Raw genomic sequence first — 25,606 nt, 5'->3', positions numbered from 1 at the left:
AGTCATGAACAATGCTGTGTTTGCCTTACATTCAAGCATCAGAACTCGGTATGTACCATCTAGAATATTTTGGGAATATTTTGGAGATATCCCAAAACTATATTGGGGATACATTTATTGCCTTCCATCTAATAAGTATTACAACAAAAACGTGTTGATGTCACCTTACAAACACTGAATGAATCTGACATGCACACCCATAAAACCCTTATATACTATGCAATACTGCTATGATATGCATTGTCATACATGGATAAGAAAGACCATACGCAGGGAAAATTCCTGCTTCATAAGATGTTATAAGACACAGTGTATGAACCACACAGAATACAGTGAAGCTGTGAAGCTGAATTTGGACTCAACCCCCAGCATACACATTTTTCAGAATTTCTACTCTATTAAAATCATATATTATTATAACTGCTCTAAAATATCTTATCTTTATCAACATTTATTCTATGATAAAATATATTATACTAAAATAAACTGATAAAAGTATTGCATTAAAAAAAGCAGGAACAAAAATTATAGGGTAATATGCCTGTGATTAAAAGTACAGATGCTGAATGAAATTGCGTGTGTTTGAATCTCACTCCAACACTCTTAGCTGTGTAACCTTATACAAATCACTTATGTTCTCTATGTCTCAGCTCTAAAATGATGCTAATATTGGTATCTTTTAAAGGTTGGTATAAGAATTAAAAGAGCAAATATATGCGAAAAGTTCAAAGGGGTGCCTGGTACAGTATAAGCACTGCTTAAATAGTAACTTCAACTATTATAAATGGATCTTTTTTCTTTTCCCATGAATAATAGGTCTTTTAATTTCTCATTTAAAAAAATCTGATTGATGGAGTTAGGATGATCTGTAGAAAAGAACCCATTCACTAATTTAAATTGTAACAAATGTTTCTAATTTTTACTTCTGTGCTCTTGAGTCACATTGATTAAAAAAAAAAATCTGATTGATAGAGTTAGGATGATCTGTAGAAAAGAACCCATTCACTTGAAGGACTTAGGACTTAATCTCTATGTGGAAAGGAAAAAGGTACTTTTACCTGGGCTTGCTGTACATGTCCAGGGAAACAGCACTGCATAGTAAATCATAGAAATGCAAGTCATACTTTCCCATAGATAAGCAGATCAAGAGTTTCTTTCCCGACCAAATACTTGATATTCACAGAACAGCCAGCAATGTGACTCAAGAGCACAGAAGTAAAAATTAGAAACATTTGTTACAATTTAAATTAGTAAGTAGGAATATGCTCCAAGTCCTATGTGGTTCAGTCACTCTGTCATGTCTGACTCTTTGTGACTCAGGACTGCAGCATGCTAGGCTTTCCTGTCCTTCACCATTTCCTGGAGCTTGCTCAAACTCATGTCCATTGAGTTGGTGATGCCATCCAACCATCTCATCCTCTGTCGCCCCCTTCTTCTGTTGCCCTCAGTCTTTCCCATCATCAGGATCTTTTCCAGTGAGTCAGCTCTTCACTTCTCAAAAAGCCAAAATATTGGAGCTTCAGCTTCAGCATCAGTCCTTCCAATGAATATTCAGGGTTAATTCCCTTTAGGATTGACTGGTTTGATCTCCTTGCAGTCCAAGGGACTCTCAAGAGTCTTATCCAGCACCACAGTTCTAAAGCATCAATTCTTTGGCACTCAGGCTTCTTTATGGTCCAAATCTCGTATCTGTAAATGACTACTGGCAAAACCATAGTTTTGACTATATGGACCTTTGCCTGCAAAGTGATGTCTCTGCTTTTTAATATGCTGTCTAGGTTTGTCATAGCTTTTCTTCCAAAGAGGAAGTGTCTTTTAATTTCATGGCTGCAGTCATGATCTCCAGTGATTCTGGAGCCCCCCAAAATACAATCTGTCACTGTTTCCACATGAAGTGATGGGATCGGATGCCATGATCTCCAAGTCGTATACAATGGTAATAAATGAACCTACAAACTGATTCTCAGAAATTGATATGCAAGGATGGCTTAATACTAAAAAGGAAATCTTTTTTAAGTTAGATTTTAATATCCATTTATCAAGGCACTCTCACAACCAGTAACAGATGACAATTCTTAAAGTGATAGAGTTTATCTTAAAAAACCTACAGCAGATAATATACTTTAAAAAACCAGAAGTGTTTCCACTGAAGATGGAAACAAGACATGGTTGTTCACACTGCTGCTATTCAACATCCTATTGGTTTCCAGCTATACAGTAAGGCAAATAAAAGCAATGAAACTTTGGAATTCAAGACAAAAACTGTTGTTATTTGCAACCGGTATTATCACTTGAAAAGACAATTCACCAGATTTACCAGACAGAATACTAGAACTTAAACAAGGAGGTATGATCATCTTAAAAACATTATTAGTATTCCAGCAAAAATCAAGCAAATCATGTAAGGGAGGTTTAGATAGTATTCATAACAGCAATAAAAATATCTATAAATTTTCTAGAAATTAAAAGGGAAAAATAAGCAAAAGAATATTTAAAAATCTATTAAAGGAATAGAACGATTTGAATAAATTCCACATTCATTAATGAAACAACAGAGATTTTGTAAATAAGTCAGAATTTGATTTCTACAAATGTAATTCTAACTAAAGTCTTTGCTCAATATTTGAAGGAACCTGAAAAACAGTTTATATGAACGACTAATAATTCCAAATAGCTATGATAATTTTTTAAATTAAGAGAAAATGTGGCAGGAATGGAAGGTCACTTGCTTTGTTGGATATGAAATATTTAAATATTGCATTTATATAATGCAATAGTGATCCAGTTACAGACAGAGTGATAACTCAAAATACTAAGGTCAGAGATATACCTGTGACAATATAGGAACTTGAAATATAACAGAGATGGTTTTACAAGTCAGTGGATAGATAATAGATTATTCAGTAAATAGCAGTGCAAAAATTATTTTACTATATGGAGAATAAAAAATAACTTTTTCTTTCAGACTCTATAAGAACATCAGGTATCTTAAAGACATGTGATAGGTAAAACTATAGAGTTAATAGTAAAAATGTAGTAGAATACCTCTTTGAATTGGAGATAAGGAAAATGTCCTAACTAAGCTATGCAGAATAAGCACACACCATGAAAGGTAAACAATTATGGGCTTGACTACATCAAAATTGAACATTATCTGTTTACAGGTAAGACTAATAGGTTGTGGACAAAAAATGACATCTGCTATGTATATAACTGGTGAAGATTAATACATAAAATAGATAAGGAAATCATAAAATTTGGTTAACAAATACACTGGAAACACAATCCAAAATGGATCAAAGTTATAAGACACACACAAAAAAAGGAAGCCTAAATGGCTTTCTAGTACTAAAAGTGATGGTCAGTGCCATTATAACAGGTTAAATACAAAAAAGTTAAAGCAAAATATTACCTTACTCTTTTACAACTGCAAAATATTAGAAATCAGATACTATGAAAATCTGGTGGAAATCCAGGAGAATTTTGAAGAGCAGTCTGTCAGTATTATTATACATGAAACCAAGTACCCATATAAACTAACAATTCCACACCTGAGTAAAATACTCCTTAAAAACCCTAAATGTGTTTACAAGATAACATGTCCTATAGTCTTAATAACAGACACAATGAGGTAGAGAATTATTGTAGGTCTAGAAGGCAATGGCACCCCACTCCAGTACTTTTGCCTAGAAAATCCCATGGATGGAGGAGCCTGGTAGGCTGCAGTCCATGGGGTTGCTAGAGTCTGACACGACTGAGCGACTTCACTTTCACTTTTCACTTTCATGCATTGGAGAAGGAAATGGCAACCCACTCCAGTGTTCTTGCCTGGAGAATCCTGGGTATGGGGGAGCCTGGTGGGCTGCCACCTCTGGGATCGTACAGAGTCAGACACAACTGAAGTGACTTAGCAGCAGCAGCAGCAAGTACCTATCTTATGGTACGTATGGTATTTAATTTTGATGAAATATCATAAGTACACAAAATAAATTACAGATCTCATGGATAGATGTCTCTCTAGATCTGAAAAAGTACAATGGCAAGGGATAAAATGAATTATTACATAATACCATTGAAGTAATTCTGAAAAATAGTACTTAAAGTAATACTATACACACACACACACACACATATATATATTTATAAACAAACATATATTCAAATCAAGATGTGGAGCATCTTCCACAGAAGAAGACAGAGTGGGTGCTTATGGAGGGAGCGGGTAGCAGGGAATGAAAAGAGAAAAAAAAAAGGAGGGAATCATTGGTGTCATGGATCCATGATGGAAGGTTGCTGGTAACTGAGGCATTTAATTAAGTTCTTCACTGTATCAGGCTGGCTATATTTTAAGCAAGGCAATGATATTGTAGCTTCTCTAAATTTCTTAACAGGACTACAATCTAGTATTACTGTATCACTCTGATCATCAAAATCTGTGCAATTTTTATAAAAGTGTTCTCAGGCATAAATTACTGAATTATTTGTATGCTTATACAAATACACATGGAGAAGGAAATGGCAACCCACTCACTCCAGTATTCTTGCCTGGAGAATCCCATGGATGGAGGAGCCTGATGGGCCACAGGCCACGGGGTTGCAAAGAGTCAGACACGACTGAGAGACTTCACTTTCACTTTCACAAATACATATGATTAACTATAATTAGAGTTGATTGTTCAGAAGATAATCTCTCCATCTGATGAACAAATATGGGTTCTTTTGTTAGATTATGAAAATCATTCTTTCCTTTTCAAATTTGGTTACTATGGTGCTCATAACTAAGTTGAAGTACAGTTGATTTATAATGCTGTGTTAGCTTCAGGTATAAAGCAAAGTGACTGACATATATATATATATATATATATATATATATATATATATACACATACTCTATTTTTTCAGATTCTTTTACCTTATAGGTTATTATAAAATATTGAATATAGTTTTCTAAGCTATATAGTAGGTCATTTTTTGTCATCTATTTGATATACAGTAATCAGTTCAGTCGCTCAGTCGTGTCTGATTCTTTGCGACCCCATGATATGCAGCATGCCAGGCCTCCCTGTCCATCACCAACTCCCGGAGTTCACTCAAACTCATGTCCATCGAGTTGGTGATGCCATTCAGCCATCTCATCCTCTGTCATCCCCTTCTCCTCCTGCCCCCAATCCCTCCCAGCATCAGAGTCTTTTCCAATGAGTCAACTCTTCACATGAGGTGGCCAAAGTACTGGAGTTTCAGCTTTAGCATCATTCCTTCCAAAGAACACCCAGGACTGATCTCCTTTAGAATGGACTGGTTGGATCTCCTTGCAGTCCAAGGGATTCTCAAAAGTCTTCTCCAACACCACAGGTCAAAAGCGTCAATTCTTTGGCACTCAGCTTTCTTCACAGTCCAACTCTCACATCCATACATGACCACAGGAAAAACCAGAGCCTTGACTAGACGGACCTTTGTTGGCAAAGTAATGTCTCTGCTTTTCAATATGCTAAGTTGGTCATAACTTCTTCCAAGGAGTAAGCATCTTTTAATTTCATGGCTGCAGTCACCATCTGCAGTGATTCTGGAGCCCAAAAAGATAAAGTCTGACATGGTTTCCACTGTTTCCCCATCTATTTGCCATGAAGTGATGGGACCAGATGCCATGATCTTCGTTTTCTGAATGTTGAGCTTTAAGCCAACTTTTTCACTCTCCTCTTTCACTTTCATTAAGAGGCTCTTTAGTTCCTTTTCACTTTCTACCATAAGGGTGGTATCATCTGCCTATCTAAGGTTATTGATATTTCTCCTGGCAATCTTGATTCCAGCTTGTGCTTCTTCCAGCCCAGCATTTCTCATGAGGTACTCTGCATATAAGTTAAATAAGCAGGGTGACAATATACAGCCTTGACGTACTCCTTTTCCTATTTGGAACCAGTCTGTTTTTCCATGTCCAGTTCTAACTGTTGCTTCCTGACCTGCATATAGGTTTCTCAAAAGGCAGGTCAGAAAAAAAAAAAAAAAAAAAAAGGCAGGTCAGGTAGTCTGGTATTCCCTATTCTTTCAGAATTTTCCAGTTTATTGTGATCCACACAGTCAAAGGCTTTGGCATAGTCAATAAAGCAGAACTAGATGTTTTTCTGGAACTCTCTTGCTTTTTCAATGATCCAGTGGATGTTGGCAATTTGATCTCTGGTTCCTCTGCCTTTTCTAAAACAAGCTTGAACATCTGGAAGTTCACAGTTCACGTATATACGTATATGTTAATCCCAAACTCCTAATTTATCCCCCTCTTTCGCCTTTAGTAACCATACATTTGTCTTCTGTCTGTGAGTTTGTTTCTGTTTTATAAATAAATTTATTTGTGTCACTTTTTTACATTCCACAAATAAGTGGAATATATTTGTCATTCTCTGTCTGGCTTACTTCACTAAGTGTGATAATATGTAGGTCCACCGTGGACCTAGAGATTATCCTAGTTTTCTGATATAAATACTCTTTAACTTACATTATTCAGCCCTTGCCTTTTTTGTACTTGTCACCATGGTTTCATTGTATTTAAATCTTTTACAGGTACATAGTCAGCTCCAGTTTTGGAAGTCAGTGAGAAACTGAGTTCAAAAAGACAATTAATGTATCAGTTGGAAAAGTGTTTATCTACTGTAATTTTATCAGCCTGTGACTAACCTCAAACACAATAATGAAGGCCAATCTAGCAGCGAGGATATGCCAGTACTGGAGGGTGAATTCATAGGGTTTGGAACTCCAAGGAGGACCTCTGTAGTCTCGGTACCTAAAATCCACAAAAACAGAGTGAAGATCCCAAATATTCTTTATTTGCCAAAACTTCAAAATGACAATTTCAGTGTTCCCATTAACATGTTGAACGGAGGAGATGGAATGGTGAAAGCAAAAAGAAAAGACAGCTATAATTTTTAAGTACCTGCAATACCCAGATTTTCCTATGCCAAGTTCACTCAGGTCAAAGAAGGATAGGCTATTGTTGACATATCCTGTTAAACAACTGAAAAGAAAAGAAAGCATCATGTGACTCAGATTCATAAATTTCTAATCCAACTCCTTCATTACAAATGATGGGATTTAGTAAGTGCTGTTATGCCATTCATTCTATTTATAAACTCTGAGCAACTCAGCTCTCTGATTCTATTCCCTGACTCACTATACCTGTGATTATACCTTAATGAGACTGACTCTTGCCTGCAATTCCCTGCAATAGTTTCTGTCTTGCCCTATCACTTGACTTATATTTTGTTAAATGTTCACTATGCAGTGGGTGGATTTCCCTGGTGGCTCAGACAGTAAAGCGTCTGTCTGCAAAGCAGGAGACCCGGGTTCGATCCCTGGGTTGGGAAGATCCCCTGGAGAAGGAAATGGCAGCCCACTCCAGTATTCTTGCCTGGAAAATCCCATGGACGGCAGAGCCTGGTAGGCTACCGTTCATGGAGTTGCAAAGAGTCGGACACGACTGAGCGACTTCACTTTCACTTTCTTTCATGCAGTGAGCATTGTGGTTATTTCATATGCATTGAAATTGCATAAATATACTTTTATAAATATACATATATATACATGTTACAGTATTTGGATAATTATAATCAAGCAGCCAGTTGATAAAAATGCTTATTTGTGATTTATTAACTTATTCAATTTATATATTGAGGACCTAAAGTTTGTTAGAAAATTCTAGATACTTGGTATTCAACAGTAAACAATATAGGCAAAATTCCCTACCCTGATGGTTCAGTATTAAATTGTAATCAGGGTCAAATTTTACAATAACTTTAGAAGCTTATTATTTCCATCATGTGGATTAAAAAAACTAATATTTACAGAAACTAAATGACTTTCTTTAGTACTATAATTCTCAAAATTTCTGGTTTCAGATACCCTCTACATTTAAAATAAGCATTGAGGATCTCAAGGAGCTATTTGCATAAGGGCAACCAGGTAGAATTAGTGGTAAAGAACCCATCTGCCAATGCAGAAAATGATAAGAGACACTGTTTCCCTGGGATGGGAAGATCCCCTAGAGGAGGGCATAGCAACCAACTCCAGTATTCTTCCCTGGAGAATCCCACAGACAGCAGAGCCCGGCAGGCTACAGTCCATGGGGTTGCAGAGCTGGACACGACTGAAGTGACTTAGCATGCAAGCATGCGTATCAATTGATATTTACCACATTAGAAATTGAAAGAGAAATTTAGAAAATATTATGTTAACTCGTTATAAATAACTATCAAATCCATTCAAATAATATAAAAACACATTTGAAAAATATATATTCCAAAAGAAAAAATGGAGTGAGAGATGACACAGATTTACATGTTTGCAAAATACCTTAATATCTGCCTTAATAGAAGACAGCTAAGATTGAAAGCAAGAAGAGAAGGGGACAACAGAAGATAAGATGGTTGGATGCCATCACTGATTCAATGGACATGAGTTTGAGCAAGCTCCAGGAGATGGTAAAGGACAGGGAACCTTGGCGTGCTGCAGTCCACAGGGTTGCAAAGAGTCAGACACGACTGAGCGACTGAGCAACAACAACAAGATACTCATGTGTGCTCCATCGTATCCAACTCTTTCGACCCCATGGACTGTAGTCCACCAGGCTCCTCTGTCCGCGGGATTTCCCAGGCAAGAATTCTGGAGTGGGTTGCCATTTTCTCCTCCAGTGGATCTTCCTGACTCAGGGACTGAACCCAAGTGTCTTGGGTCTCCTGCATTGGCAGGTGGATTCTTTACCACTTGAGTCATCTTGGGATACCTGCATTAAATCTGTTGCAATGTGTTATTTTTGTTGAAGGTTAAGTAGAAAATCTGGCCTCATACAGATTAACTAGTTGGAAAAAGGAAGACTATTTTAATATTTCAGATAAATGTTAGTATTTTTCTTTGGTATTCCACCAAAGCCCCACCTATGGTAATGTCTCAAGTTTTTGTTGCAACGTGGAATCTTAAAGTTTCAATGAACTTTCACATAAATTGTTTCATAGCAGGTCTATCTTGTACTCTGAATTCATCATTTACCCAAGCATGATTCCGTGATATCAAATAGGGGCCATTTGGAGAATATCTTTTCCAAATGAAAAGATAAATCAGGGGTCCCCAACCTCTGGGCCACAGACTGGTACCTGTCAGATCGGCAGCAGCACTAGATTGGAAATAAAGTGCACAATAAATGTGATGCACTTGAATCACCCCAAACCATCCCTCCTCTCCCAGGTCTTGAAAAACTGTCTTCCACAAAACTGGCCCCTGGTGCCAAAAAGTTTGGGGACCGCTGCTTATGCAGATATCCCATATATTGATTTATTTTTTACTAAAGACCATGAAAAAGCACAATTGTTAATATCACCACTGATTTTTATCAGAAAAAATAAATACTGGGAAACTCTCAAGCCCCACACTCTTGATTATTTTCCTTAAAATGACAAGCTAGTTTTGTGCATTTTATAAAAGAGTGTTTGCTAAACACCCAAGTCTGAATACTCATAGTTTGTTTCGTAATTGTTCTTTGTCTGGCAATTGTTGGAAAAAATGTTGGTTTGGTATGCAGCTCCAACAATCACACAGGTGCTCTTCTGTGACACTCCCATCACACTTCAGGATATAGCACACGTGCTTCATGCACACTTCGTGTTTTGTCAGATAGAATATTGAGAAGACATTTATTCAAGGGTAGAGACTTGATACAATTAATAATTATTACGCTTCATCCAAGATATTTTGAAATGTCTTTGTTGTTCAGTTGCTAAGTCGCGTCCAGCTCTTTGCGACCCCATGGACTGCAGCACGCCAGGCATCCCTGTCGTTCACTGCCTCCTGGAGTTTGCTCAAACTCACGTCCATTGCGTCGGTAATGGTATTCAACCATCTGAAATTTCGTACTGGCATCTTAAAAATGGTGACTGTAGTGAGAAATACAGTCATTACTAGTTTGTTTTTGGTGCCACTGATTTGAGTGATGCAAAGCCACGCAAAAATTTTATCCACCAGTGCTTTTGTACCATCTGTGCAGACTTCAATGTGGTAAAAAAAGCAAATAGTATCTTAGTATTATTATGAAAATAGTATTGACACAGATTGAGAAACTGTCAGGAACATAGCGTTGTTAGAGCTTGGATTTGAGTGCCCATTTATCTTATTCTAAACCTCCAAATATTAATTATAGGGTCCCACTGACTTCTCTCCCCTCCCTGTCCATCCTAGACCTCATAATCTATCATTTCAGCTGCTCTCTTGCCAATATTCTCCTCTCCACTGCCACCTTGTCCTTTTGCCCTCTTGCTCTGGAAATTTCCAATCTGAATGACGGTACTCCAATTTAGCTGCTAAGCATAGCCAGAGAAAATTAAATACAGGTAGCCCTTGAGAATGTGTGGTTTCAACCTCACATAAGTCCACCACATGTCTCCTCGAAATGATTCTGCATCCCTAGTCACTGCTTATGGAGAAGGGCTCATATGCTGACTAAGTGAAAAGTCAGGACTGGAATGTAAAGCAGCTGGTGCCCAGCCAGTCTCATTCTCGCCTGCCACTAGGTGGCGGTAAAGACACTAACGAATAATGCCTGTGAGGAAGAGGGCTGCGAATTGTGCTCCGTATTTCAAATCTTTAAAGTCTGCTTCTAGACCATTTTGAATTAAGAAAAAGGGGACTTTGTGATTTTTCACTACTAATATTAAAACCTTTTTTTTTTAGTGTTTTGTGTTTTACAGTTCATAAAATGTTACCTCAGACATCATTTCTGAAACAAAGGTCCAGACTGATGAGGTGCCTTTTAGTAAGAAGCAAAGTTAATACTTAAGTCTAGGGAGTTTGACTTCAAGTCAAAAATCTCTTGGGGAAAAAAAAAAAAATCTCTTGACAAGACTCTAAAATATAAAATAAAATCTCATGTCTTTATTACCTCTCTTTGAAAAATTGAGATGTTTGTTTGTGTTCAGAAAGGCACTGCAATGTTCTGAGACAAATTAGTTAGCTCATCAGCAGAACTAAGAGCTGATGTCTTCCTAACCAGGACTCGGCCTGTTGGGGCACAAGTCCTGTATCCAGATAAGATGCAAGCCCAGAGCTGCTCCTGAAGGGAGGAGAGGCAGCTTCTCCTAGCACTACTAGCCACTTATCACTACTTTCAGGCCTAAAGCTACCCTCTAGCTAAAAACTCCAGTTTCTCTCTGTCGCCAAGTGCAGCACTGCCTTTCATTCTTCCCTAACACACATTTTCAAGAAGGAAAGATCTGGAAAGTCCATGTCCCCTAAGGCAATGGTCCCATTAATAAAAGGAGAAATTTTGTTCCCCAGTGACCATTTTGTGATGACTGGAGACATCTGTGGTTGTCACAACTCGGGGAGCAGCGAGGTTGCTTTTGGTATCCACTGGGTAGAGGTCATGGGTGCTGCTAAACATCGTAAGATGCACAGGATGTCCCCTCCTCCTCAAAAACAGAATTATCTGCTCTGCAGTGTCAGTAGTGCAGAGGTCGAGAAACCCTGGAAGTGTTGATTTAAATTTTAACGAAAAAGAAAAAGGAGGCAGATCTAGGGTATCCTTTTCTGCATCCTTAAAACCTCTAGCAGTAAATTCCTTTAGAAAAGTCTTTTATATAGCTGACAGTTTCTTCATATTCTGCATCTCCTCACAAACTAGTTTAATTCCCTTCAGTAATCCGATTAACTATTATGGGCCTCAATTTCCTGATAGGTCAGTTGGTAAAGAATCCACCTGCAATGCAGGAGACCCCTATTCAATTCCTCGGTTGGGCAGATCCGCTGGAGAAGGGATAGGCTACCCACACCAGTATTCTTGGGCTTCCCTTGTGGTTCAGAGGGTAAAGAATCTGCCTGCAATGTGGGATACCTGGGTTTGATCCCTGGGTTGGGAAGATCCCTTGGAGAAGGAAACAGCTACCCACTCCAGTATTCTGGCCTGGAGAATTCCATGGACTGTATAGTCCATGGGGTTGCAAAGAGTTGGACAGACTGAACAACTTTCATATCACTTCACTTCATAGACAGAAAATTACTGGATGATTTTTAAGGTCTCTCCTGGTTTTAAATCTGACTTCTAAATACATTATAACGTTTTTACCATTTTAATGCCAGTGATGAATTTACACAGAAAGTCATAGAGAGACTCTAAAATTATTTTCTGTAAAACCCTGTTGTGCTTTTTATCCCAGTTGATTTCATCTAATAAACATAGAAACACAATGATCAGAAACATTACCCTTAATGGTCACAGAACAAAACTGCCCAGTAAGTTCTGTTTAATGACAAACACAAAATGTGTAAAGTTCAACCTTACCTTTCACTATATTCAAAATGAGTTGCACAGGGGCCATATTTGTATTCATAGACAAAACGTGGGATGTAATCAGATGTTATAGCAATTACAAATGCATTAGTGATCACAGCCAATATACCAATTCCTTCAAGAATTCCATACCAGATACCTAGTAGGAGAAACATAAAAGACAGTGAATAAAAATAAAAAAAAATAAATAAAAAGAAAATCCTTTAGTTTTCCAACCTTTAACTTGGAACAGATGTTTTAGTTATGCTGGAACCAAGTATTGTGAAAGGTTAGTTGCTCAGTTGTCTCTGACTCTTTGGGACCCCGTAGACTATAACCCACCAGGTTTCTCTGTCCATGGAATTCTCCAGGCAAGAATACTGGAGTGGGTAGCCATCTCTTCTCCAGAGGATCTTCCTGACCCAGGGATCGAACCCAGGTCTCCCACACTGCAGACAGATCTTTACTGTCTGAGTCACCAGAGAAGCCAATGTTGGAACCAAGCTCTGTCCATTATTTACTTTCTAACGATGGTATATATCTCACTACAGATATTACAGCTACTGAATACTTTCTATAGAGAGGAGGAAGATCCCATCTACAGAGATTTGAAAATTAGAAAATTGTTGGAATTGGTTTTTATTTTTAACAATGAGATATGGCATAGCTGCTTAAGATTCTTCAAAGCCTATATATAGAACTTGATTAGTACTAAAACCAATAAAAATATAGTAGTACTTCATTGTGTGAACCCCAAAATATCTGCATTCACTATGAGTTTTGCCTTTATCTTTGTCAAAAACATTTTTGATGTAAAAATATTAAAAAGTAAAGCTAGTTTAGTGTCAAGATCTGGAAATCACTGGTTTCTTAAGAAGTAGAAAATGTCAACCAATCTGGCATTACATAGATACACCAAACAGGCTTTGAAATTGTATATCGTATCAACAGACTATTGATTTTGGTCAAAATTGATGTTTCAAATAGGATTAAAATTAACTTTAAAAAATGATGATATGAAAAAATAAGTCCTAGAAAGGTATATATGACATCCTTTACAGTTACAAACAAGTTTATGAAATAGCAATGCTCAGTAAGAACTTACACGCAGCCAAGAGTTATAAATAAAATCACTCTCATTTCATTCTTTTGTTAATGAAAACAGTTTTGTTATGGTTGGAAGGGAGCCCCAGCAATAGAAACACATATGGTGCTAAGTAAGATCAAGCCACCACTTGGCCTTAGCAATGCAAAAACCCATGTAGTTCCTGAATCTTACCTATGTCGGTTGCTCGGGCTGGCAAAGGCCTCCGCCACTGGGTGACAAATTTGTATGCATCCAGCCTGATTTCGATGATATTGTTTAACAAAGCCAAAAGAGGGGCCAGAGGAAAAGCTGCAACGAAGATGGTAGTAAAACCAAACTGCAAAACTGTAAAGGCAGAGAGTTAGAAAATTAGTAATATAAACAGTCTCATTTATTGAGTGTCTTCTTTGTGTCATATTAGGCATCTTTACATAGATTGCCTTTAATCCATTCAACACCCTATAAAGTAAGTATGCTTATCCTATTTTACAGTTGAGAAAACTTGAAGCTCATAGGTGTTAGTTAATCTGGCTAAAGGGTAGATAGCTAAAAAAAGGTTAAAATCTGAATTCAAACTCAGGTCTCAATAGACTGTAAAAGGCTCTATGAGCCTTTCATCTCTATGTGATACATCATGAAGGAAGAAAAATGTCAGAGGACTTGAAGAAAAATGCTCAGTCCTAGAAGAGAAGCAAGAGACCTAATCTTGTCCTCTGTTTTTCTGGATGAGAAAACTGAGGGCCAGAGAACAAAAACAAACATTAAAACAACACACCAACATGCAGCAATCTTAACAGTCAATCCTTATTTTCATAATATAAATAAGTTTATTGAAGAAGCCCAGACTCAGACTGATCTGTGCAAAGATTTACTGTGAGAAAGAATTACTGCTTTATTTGGATGGGATGATACATTTCTTAACATAGGAATGAGTTTTGCTTTATTTTGTTCCTTTAAAATATTTGTTCAAAAGGTAGATACTTTCATTTTGCTCAAATGTTATGGTTGACAGGGCAATACGCATAAGCTTTCCAAGGACACTGCCTTAATATCTTCTCCAGCTCTGCTGAGATAAAGGTGTAGATGTATTTTAGAAAGCTTGGAGTTGGAAAGGAGAAAGATGGTTTTCTCTCTGGAATCAGAGTCTGCATGAAGTACAAAAAGTATCAAGAAGGTCAAATAGCTTTGCAGAAGGTTACATACCCATTTCTAAGTACTCATCCATCAGTCCGTGAATATTCATGGGCTGCAGATTCCAATCATTTTCCCACTGAGGGATGGAAGCATCTTGAATTCCCCGCTTGATTTTATGTCGTGACCACCAGTTCTGGATCAACCTACATTATGAGCAGACAAAGGGCTTTTGAGCTCTTATTTAAGCAACTAGTAAACAATTTACAATGCATTAAGAAAAGTGAAATATTCACTACCTTGAAACTGTACTGGGAATCGGGGGTCTTTGTATGGTCTCAACTTTGTTTTTACAAAGTTATTTATTCATTTATTTTTGGTTGTGCTGCATCTTCGTTGCTGCGTGTGGGCTTTCTCTAGTTGTGGCAGGCGGGGCTATTCTCTTGTTGCAGTGGGTGGGCTTTTCATTGCTGTAACTTCTCTTTCAGCAGAGCACAGGCTCTAGAGCATGCGAGCTTCAGTAGTTGTGACACACAGGCTCAGTAGCTGTGGTGCTTGGGCTTAGTTGCCTCACAGCATGAGGAATCTCCCCGGAGCAGGGATCAAACCCATGTCCCCTGCTTGGCAGCAGGATTCTTAACCACTGGACCAAGGGGGCCCTAGACTTCCTAGCCCCTATAAACATCTACATATTTGTCAGAGTTGAACCTCCCATGCACTGGTGCTTCCTGACGTTGTTTAGACAGAGTCTCATTTCTATGATTCTATGATCCCATCTATATAAATATTTAAACTCCTATGCTGCATGCTGTAATTGTATCTGAGCCCTTCCTGCCATATCGTATGGACTGTGTTCTCTGAACACGAGTAAAATCATTTAATTGAGCCCTACCTAGAGTTTCAAGAGATGTAATTTCTAGTCTCCACCCTACAATGCATTAGCTGTGTGGCTTTTATTAAGTCACTTCACTTCTCTGAGTCTATAAACATGAAGCATTCAAGCGATTACACTCTGCTCCTATAGACAACAATAACTTACAGGCAATGAGTCCAAGTTTCAGTCCATTTATCAGACTTGGGAAGGAAGTAACAATACTTTACCCAGTCCAGGGGCAGTCTTGAAATTACATGACTCAGAAATATCCTGGTATGCAAATATTATAGACTTCTGGGTAATTATTTTAAGAGTTAGATGAAAATTATCTCTAGGACAAAGTGAATTTCACAGGACTCAGTGAACACTACCCAACTCTCAGTTGTAATTAATCATAGACTTGGAGCTTTAGTGGGGCTTGGAAGAGCCACCATAGCCAGATAAAAACGTCGGGCAGAGTGCTTCAGTGTGTGCTCCATGTAGGTTGCCTCTGGAGCCTCATGAAGATGAAAAAGAGGGTTGGAGTTGGAAAGCCAGCTTGTTTATATGCTATTTACTTCAATCTGCTTAAGATTCTACTTGAAGAAAGAGAATTGTGGTTTAAAGTTTAAAAATTATTGCTTTAGGGACTGGGTCACTCCTGTTAGATTTTCTGCAGCGAGGTCTTAATCCAATTGTTGGAAAAACCCCACCAGGATATCCTTTGCCATGGTACCCTTGGGATTTGAAATACAAAATCCAGGCTGACCTCTTGGGCAAGGACATGGTGGAAGATGCTGTCCAAAGTGCACAGTATGTATAGAAGTACATGGATAATGATAACAGTAAGATTCAATGTTAATACCACAATGGCTACCACACCATTGTGACTGTGCTTGTGAAGTACCCACACTATGTCAGAGGCTGCGGTAGGCACTTGATACCTAATTTATTCTGATATTTTCAAATTATATTCTTCAAAATCTATGTTCAAAGAGATGAGCCAAGGATAGAAAGGGATATGAAAAATGGACTGGGCTTCCCAAACCTCTGTTGCTATTCTCTCTTCATTCAGAGGAAATTCGCTTTAATCCGTTTCGACTATTGAGGATTTGTATAAATATCTCTTCACAAAAACCTTCTGTCATTTATTGATGAAGATTTAAAGACCATTGTGTCATATAATCTAATCTTCATAAATCCTTTATTTTACAAATTAAAAAATAAAGTCTCAGAGAGGTTAAGTAAATTATAGGTATCTTTAGCAAGAGGCAGAGAACGAATCTGAACCAGGCCTCAGTAATTTCACAGTCCAGTGCTCTTAGACTGCCTGTAGTTTAACACAATACTTTATTACCAATTTCAGGGTTAATATCACCTCTCCAAGCCCTCTGCTCAGGCATGTCCTGATATAGTTATGGGTCAATGAGGAGAAAAAAATATGGTATAATTTGATGACTGAGCCTAAACTATTTTTTTTATAGCATCAATTAACTAACCAGTTCTTCCCCCATAGCAAGGAAATTTCTCAATACTATATTATTTTTAGCTTGGTTAGACCTCAAAGCTTCCATATCACATTGTTTTAAATACACCCTATTTCACTATATTCTAAAGGTTAATATATTTTAATAGATGTAAAAGTGAGCATTCAAGGCCCTTTTATGCCAGCATTTCATAGAATTTATCTTTATGGACAAAAATAGAATGCTGTTGGTTTGATATTGTCACAACCAATACTGGTGTAATGATTTTCGTTATTATTGTTGTTGTAACAAAGAGCCCAAAATAGTCCCATCTACAATTTTAACTTTATTTTATTTTGCTTTTTTTGGGCAGGTGGGTAGAATGGAGGTTCTCTGTATTAAACAAAAACAACAACAACCTTAGTCTTCTGGTAACCAAAAGAGACCAGAAAGTTATTTTAGTCCTCAAGAACCCACACTATCAATAATGCTTTAAGAATACCAACAAGTGTGTTAGGATACTGAACAGAATACAAGTATTCTACATCCATTATCTCCATTAATCCTTTAAACTGTTCTTGAGAAGATACAGCTTTTGAGCCCTTCCAGGAGATGTGAAAACTAAGGCACAGAACGACTGACTTAACACACGGTCACACATTTTAGAGAGGAGCAGAATGGAAACTGAACTGTTATGACTCTGATTACCAAGCCCACTTCTTAACAGCCAGCCATACTGCCTGTATCTTTCTTCTTTGTCACTCTATATGTATATGTGTGCACACTTGGTTGTGTCTGACTTTTTGAGGTCCCACAACTATAAGCCACCAGGCTCCTCTGTCCATTGAATTCTCCAGGAAAGAACACTGGAGTGGGTTGCCATTTCCTACTCCAGGGGATCTTCCCAACCCAGTGACTGAATGTGAGTCTCTTCTGTCTCCTGCATTGGCAGGAAGGTTCTTACCACTAGTGCCACCTGGGAAGACCTGTCAGGCTATACATGGCCAGTTTAAAAATTAAGTACTCACGGGTATCCCAGTTCCATGAAGTTGTTCCATATTTGCTTCAAAAACATGATGACTCCCATCTGGAGGCAAAGGTCTATCAAACAGCCACTGGGATGACACTGAAACCAACAACAGGGCAATAAGGATCTTGCTCCTCTCAGAGAGCTTAAACACCCCTATCTTCCAACTGCACAGCAAATTCTAAAGCCATGTCTCCTCATGTCAATGCATAGAGAGAATAAAAACAAGGAAGGAATAGCAGGTATGAGGATACTTGATAGGGAAGTTTTCAGTAAATATACTGGAATATTGACCAAAATTATAATAGCAATAACAACAAATCTTCTTTTTTTTTTTTTTCATGGCCACCCCATGAGGTGTGTTCTCTGCATTGGAAGCACAAAATCTTAACCACTGGACCACCAGGGAAGTCTAACAAATCTACCTTTTAATGAAAACTTACTACTGCCAGGCTCCATGTTAGGCATGATCACATTTAATGAATGTTCTGGAATACTTTATGAAAACAGTGTAAGTATTAGTCAGTCATGTCTGATTCTGCGATCCCATGGACTGTAGTCCACCAAGCTCCTCTATCCATGGGATTCCCAGGGCAAGAACATTGGAATGGGTAGCCACTTCCTTCTTCAAGGGATCTTCCTGACACACGGATCAAACCTGGGTCTCCTGCATTGCAGGCAGATTCTTTACCATCTGAACCATCAAGGAATCAATTTAATAACCAAGTGATATTAAAATGTTTAACAAAATGTTTATATTTTTAAAAATAAGCTTCCCATCTCAGGCTAATTTTAAATTTGTAGAAAATTTGCAAAGCTAAAATAGTACAGAGAGTACCAATACACTCCTCTCCCAATTTCCTTCACTGCCCCTTACAGAACCAAGGTATATTGTCAAAGCTAAGAAATTCACAGTAATACATTTCTATTAGGTAGTGTGTTAAAAAACAGAGGCATTGCTTTGCTATAGTTTTTCTAGTAGTTATGTACGGATGTGAGATTTGGACCATAAAGAAGGCTGAATGCCAAAGAATTGATACTTTTGAACTGTGGTGTTGAAGAAGAACTCTTGAGAATCCCTTGGATAGCAAGGAGATCAAACCAGTCAATCCTAAAGAATCATCCCTGAATATTCATTGGAAGGACTGATGCTGAAGCTGAAGCTCTAATACTTTGGCCACCTGATGAGAAGAGCCTACTCATTGGAAAAGACCCTGATATTGGGAAAGACTGAGGGCAGGAGAAGAAGGGGATGACAGAGAATGAGATAGTGGATGGCATCACCAATTCAACAGACATGAGTTTGAGCAAGCTCTGGGAGATAGTGAAGGACAGGGAGGCCTGGAGAGCTACAGTCCTTGGGGTCACAAAGAGTCAGACATGACTTAAGAGACTGAACAGCAATGAACTAAACTCCAGACTTTACTAGATTTCACCTGCTCAAGAATCTAATCTGGGATACCTCAGAATTTGTCATGTCTCTCCCAGTCTCCTCTGGTCTAGGCAGTTTCTCAGATTTTCATATTCTTAGCAATTTTGAGCACCACTGACAAGCATCCTGTGGACAATCCCCCAAGCTGGGTTAATCTCATGTTTTCACCTTTAGACTGGGGTTATATGTTTTGGAATGGAGGTTGGGTACAGTGGTGAAGTGCCATTTTCACCATCAGGGTTACATGATATCCACATGTCATTACTAGTGATATTAACCTTCAACATTTGGTTAGTATAGTATCTACCAGGTGTTTCCATGGAAAAGTTACTCATTTTTCCTTTCTCTCAGAAGTGAGTCACTAAGTCTAGCCCACTCTCAAGATGGGGGAAAGGTCTATTGCCCAGGGAGGAATTATCTATGCATATTATAATGCATTTAAGTGATAAAAGTGAGCCACAAAACTGTTTGCCAGTATGATCCCAGTGATGCCCTGTCTGTGTTCCACTGCTTTTTTTTAGATCTTCAGTAATAGCATTAGAGGGCTTCTCAGGTGACCCAGTGGTAAAGAGTCCACTTGCCAATGCAGGAGAAGTGGGTTCGATCTCTGGGTCTGGAAGATCCTTTGAAGGAGGAAATGGCAACCTGCTCCAGTATTCTTGCCTGGGAAATCCCATGGACAGAGGAGCCTGGTGGGCTACAGTCCACAGGGCTGCAAAGTCAGACATGGCTGAGTGACTGAGCATGCACGAATGCAACAACATTAGAAACCCATACACACAAAAATGTGATTACAATGAAAATTGTAATCAATGTGTTTTGCTTGAAAACTGCACACTATTTGAGTAGGAAAGCATAGGTCTTTTTCTTTGGAAATGGGTTCATGTCCTGCTCATAAGGCTGATGGTCTCTGTAGCTTTGATCTACAGTTTCTATTTCTATCAAGTCAGTACCAGTGGGACTTCAAAGGGAACAAATACTTAGGACACAAAGAGCCTGCTTTTCTGTTTCCAGCCCAGTAACTTAAAACTCTCCAATCTGAGCCAGAGAGGGTTTGCCAGTGGTAGTTTTTATTGTGTGGGAAAGTTTCAGTTCTCCTATACAAGCATATTCCTTTTCAGGATGAATTTAGGACCCCCTGAACTCTGCCACATATATACCATAAACAGGTTCAGTAGAATGTCTGAGACAGAATAATTACTAAGCTACAGAGGCAGATCAAAGATCACAGTAGCAAGCTGAAACTGTTCATTTTTTGCAGAGAGATTCAAAGAGGCAAATTAACTTGTCCAAGATTATGCAATGCTAACTGGAGATGTAGAAATGAAAGCTGTGGTCTCCTCTACCCTAATGCACTGCTCCCTCACATAATGCTAAGGATGACTTCTATTTATCAAATGTATTTGCTGCCTTGTAGGGCTGCTTTCGGAGAAGGCGATGGCACCCCACTCCAGTACTCTTGCCTGGAAAATCCCATGGATGGAGGAGCCTGGTAGGCTGCAGTCCATGGGGTCATAAAGAGTCTGACACGACTGAGTGACTTCACTTTTCACTTTCATGCATTGGAAAAGGAAATGGCAACCCACTCCAGTGTTCTTGCCTGGAGAATGCCAGGGACAGGGGAGCCTGGTGGGCTGCAGTCTATGGGGTTGCACAGAGTCGGACACAACTGAAGTGACTTAGCAGCAGCAGCAGCAGCAGGGCTGCTTTAGCAAACCCTATTATTTTGTGGAAAGGGAAAAGGAAGACCATCATAGAACCATGTGACTGGATCACTCTCCAGAATGGTAGGGCAAAGTGGGGAGGCCAGAAGACATGCCATTTATAATTTTGTTGGAATTGAGCATAAGGACTTTTTGGTTCACAGGATAGAGTATGTTAGTTGCTCAGTCATGTCCAACTCTTTGCGACCCCATGAGCAATAGCCCGCAAGGGTCCTCTGCCCATGGAATTCTCCAGGCAAGAATACTGGAGTGGATTGCAATTTCCTTCTCTAATATGGTAGAGAAAGCGGTTTAACAGTTTCAGTGAAGCTACCTCCTCACATTATGATTCCTTTGAGCTAAATCCAGTCCTTCAATACTCTAAAATTCATTTAGTAAAAAGTCTATACGTAGAAAGAGTAAAGTGAAAGTCACTCGTTTGTGACTCCATGGACTATACAGTCCATGGAATTCTCCAGGCCAGAATACTGGAGTCAGTAGCTGTTCCCTTCTCCAGGGGATCTTCCCAACCCAGGGATCAAAACCAGGACTCCCACATTGCAGGCAGATTCTTTACCAGATGAGCCACCAGGGAAGCTCAGAATGAGTAAAGGGCATGGACAAATGTGCAGGAGACCCAGACTTTCATTCCCATTGCACCACTCACAATCATATGACCATCAGCAGTCCAGTCGCTCAGTCATGTCCGACTCTTTTTGACCCCATGGACTGCAGCATGCCAGGCTTCCCTGTCCATCACCAACCCCCGGAGTTTACTCAAACTCATGCCCATCATGTCAGTGATGCCATCCAACCATCTCATCCTCTGTTGTCCCCATCCCCTCCCACCTTCAATCTTTTCCAGCATCAGGTTTTTTTCCAATGTGTCCGTTCTTTGCATCAGATTGCCAAAGTATTGAAGTTTCAGCGATAGCATCAGTCCTTCCAATGAATATTTAGGACTGATTGTCTTTAGGATGGACTGGTTGAATCTCCCTACAGTCCAAGGGACTCAAGAGTCTTCTCCAACACCACAGTTCAAAAGCATCAATTCTTCAGCTTTCTTTACAGTCCAATTCTCACATCCATACATGACTACTGGAAAAACAATAGCTTTGACTAGACAGACCCTTGTTGGCAAAGTAATCTTTCTGCTTTTTAATATGCCGTCTGGGTTGCTCAATAGCTTTTCTTCCAAGGAGCAAGAATATTTTAATTTCATGGCTGCAGTCACCATCTGCAGTGATTTTGGAGCCCCAAAATAAAGTCTTTTACTGTTTCCATTGTTTCCCCATCTATTTGCCATGAAGTGATAGGACCAGATGCCATGATCTTTGTTTTCTGAATGTTGAGCTTTAAGCCAACTTTTTCACTTTCCTCTTTCACTTTCATCAAGAGGCTCTTTAGTTCTTCTTCACTTTCTGCCATAAGGCTGGTGTCATATGCATATCTGAGGTTATTGATATTTCTCCCGGCAATCTTGATTCCAGCTTGTGCTTCCTCCAGCCCAGCGTTTCTCATGATGTACTTTGCATATAAGTTAAATAAGCAGGGTGACAATACACAGACTTGACGAACTCCTTTTCCTATTTAGATCCAGTCTGTTGTTCCATGTGCAGTTCTAACTGTTGCTTCCTGACCTGCATACAGGTTTCTCAAGAGGCAGGTCAGGTGGTCTGGTATTCCCATCTCTTTCAGAATTTTCCACAGTTTATTGTGATCCACACAGTCAAAGGCTTTGGTGTAGTCAATAAAGCAGAAATAGATGTTTTTCTGGAACTCTCTTGAATGTGCTGGTATATCGTAAACACTCATTCCATATTAACTACTATTAACATTTTATATAGATACACAAATAAGGTGCTCAGTTGCTCATTTGTGTCTGACTTTTTGTGACCCCATGGACTGTAGCCCGCCAGGCTCCTCTGTCCACGGGATTTCCCAGGCAAGGATACTGGAGTGGGTTGCCATTCCCTTCTCCAGGGCTTCTTCCCGACCCAGGGAGACTGAACCCAGTGTCTCTTGTGTTTCCTGTATTGGTAGGTGGATTCCTTACCACTAGCACAATCTGAGAAGCCATGAGATATTGTATAGCATAGTATGAGAGAAGTCCATAATAGCCAGTTTATAAATTTTCTAAATAATTTGCAGTACTATTTTTCTTTCTTTATAAATAGCTGTCATTATTCATGCCAGGCATTTTACATGCAAGACCCAACTTAATCCACCTATGGCCAGTATTATTGAGAATGACTATTCTTATCACAATTTGCAAAGAAAAAAAAAATTGAGACATAGAAATATTAAGATCATCTATCCAGCGGGGCAAAATTAGAATGTAGATTGTCAGATTCCAAAGACAAAATACTTGTTACATATCATGGTTATGTTATTTTCTTCAAGATTGTTAACATTATTAAAGGAAGGAAAGAGATATCTTCACTTGTACACCACATATTACCCAGCAGAGGTCTAAGATACAGTATGTATTGGGAGAATGACATTGAAATACGTATAATATCATATATGAAATGAGTCACCAGTCCAGGTTCGATGCACGATACTGGACGCTTGGGGCTGGTGCACTGGGACGACCCAGAGGGATGGTATGGGGAGGGAGGAGGGAGGAGGGTTCAGGATGGGGAACACATGTATATCTGTGGTGGATTCATTTTGATATTTGGCAAAACCATTACAATATTGTAAAGTTTAAAAATAAAATAAAATTTAAAAAAATAAATGCTTTTTGTATGACTAAATTCAGAGATCTAATTCTTATTTTCCATCATATATACCTTTTCTATCTACACTTCCAGGATTTCCAGGCTCTATTCCAAACCCATATTTTTAATTCACTGATTTATTTTCAAAATAAATCTTTTATTGGAAAATATGGCTACTATCTATGTCATAGGCATTGTGGAAAATAGGATGGCTATGAAATATTTTTCCTGACACTAGTATTACAGTTATTTCCCTGGGACTTTCAAAGAGGAATCACAAATTCTAATAATTTCACGATTAACAGTGAAAGTGTGAAAGTAGCTCAGTTGTGTCTGACTCTGCGACCCCGTGGACTTTACAGTCTGTGGAATTCTCCAGGCCAGAATACTGGAGTGGGTAGCCGATCCCTTCTCCAGGGGATCTTCCCAACCCAGGGATTGAACCCAGGTCTCCAGTATTGCAGGCGGATTCTTTACCAGCTGAGTCACCAGGGAAGCCCAAGAATACTGGAGTGGGTAGTTTCCCCCTTCTCCAGAGGATCTTTCTGACCCAGGAATCAAACTGGGGTCTCCTGAATTGCAGGAAGATTCTTTACCAACTGAGCTATCAAGGAAGCCCCAGTTAACAGTAACAGTACCCAATTAAACAAAATTATTGGAGAAGGAAATGGCAACCCAGTCCAGTACTCTTGTCTAGAGAATCCCATGGATGGAGGAGCCTGGTAGACTACAGTCCACGGGGTCGCAAAGAGTCGGACACGACTTAGTGACTTCACTTTCACTTTATTGGTGCTAGCAGGCACGAAAATGGCATCATATGCAGACTACCTGCCTGTGACCACTTTGTTCCCCGAACTACCCTTGCTAACTCCACTGAACACTCTTGGAAAAAAGTAAGCCTTTTTTTCTCCCCACCCCTTCACCACAACACACACACACACACACACACACACACACACACACAACAAAGGGGAGCTGAAAGGCTCTTAGTGGATATGGTCATACTTTTGGGCTATGAAAGAAAACTGCAAGTTTGATTTGGGGACTTCCAGGAAGCCTGGGATTATGAAAGGCCCTAGTTTATCTCTTTCCAATAGAATAATACCCAGGTAGCTATAGAGACATAGCATTGATAAATATCAGCTACAATTTACAGAGTTCCTACCATAGTACAGGGATTGGGCTACTTGTGTGATGCAAATTATCTTTTATCTAGTACAGCTTTGCAACCTAAGTATTACTATTGCCAGTGTACAGATGAGAAGACAAATATTCAGAGAGGTTAAATGAAGGACAAAGAATAATCAGAAAGATTAACATTTGAGCCCAGTTTTCTTTGATAAAAAGCATACATTCTTTGGGCTTTCTCAAAGTATTCCAATCAACTTTTAGAGCACTCAAAGGAGACAACATTAATGAGAGAGCCCCTGTGTTTGGGGGGACTGTTTAGATAGAGATCAGAATTGCCTCTACCCTCCAAGTTCTCAGGTGATCTTTTTCTTAACCTTTCACTAAATTATGACCTCCTAATAATGCTGTCTCCCCTTCATGGATCACAGCCTTGTCTTGGCAAAGGGGTTTGTATAACTCAATGAAGGTATGATCCATGCCATGCAGGGCCACCCAAGGCAGGTTGATCATAGCAGAGATTCCTGACAAAAATGTAGTACATTGGAGAAGGGAATGGCAAACCACTCCAGTATTCTTGCCACAAAAACCCCATGAACAGTATGAAAAGGCAAAAATATATGAAACCAGAAGATGAGCCCACCAGGTCGGAAGGTGTCCAACATGCTGCTGGGGAAGATCAGAGAGCTAATAGCTCCAGAAAGAATGAAGAGCCTAGGACAAAGCGGAAATGTTACTCAGTTGTGGATGTGTCTGGT

General features: G+C 39.0%; 1 protein-coding gene across 8 annotated transcripts in view; it reads right to left on the bottom strand.

Moving 5' to 3' along the window:
• Nucleotides 1-25,606, bottom strand: part of ANO3 (anoctamin 3) — a 496,934-nt gene that overhangs the window by 3,335 nt on the left and 467,993 nt on the right. For 7 of the 8 annotated variants that reach the window (XM_086340919.1, XM_086340918.1, XM_086340920.1 and 4 more), the window contains 6 exons: nucleotides 17,864-17,961; nucleotides 14,589-14,722; nucleotides 13,578-13,730; nucleotides 12,311-12,458; nucleotides 6,923-7,003; nucleotides 6,667-6,772 (listed from right to left, as the gene is read on the bottom strand). In XM_086340919.1, coding sequence (XP_086197045.1) covers nucleotides 6,667-6,772; nucleotides 6,923-7,003; nucleotides 12,311-12,458; nucleotides 13,578-13,730; nucleotides 14,589-14,722; nucleotides 17,864-17,961 — 720 coding nt within the window. The remainder of the gene's footprint in view (nucleotides 1-6,666; nucleotides 6,773-6,922; nucleotides 7,004-12,310; nucleotides 12,459-13,577; nucleotides 13,731-14,588; nucleotides 14,723-17,863; nucleotides 17,962-25,606) is intronic. The other variant, XM_086340915.1, reaches the window with a different exon arrangement.

Source organism: Bos grunniens, chromosome 15 (assembly GCF_055505025.1).
Source record: "Bos grunniens cultivar Pamir isolate PY7600 chromosome 15, Bosgru_T2T1.0, whole genome shotgun sequence".
Lineage (NCBI taxonomy): Eukaryota > Metazoa > Chordata > Mammalia > Artiodactyla > Bovidae > Bos > Bos grunniens.
This window is presented reverse-complemented; position numbering and strand designations above follow the sequence as displayed.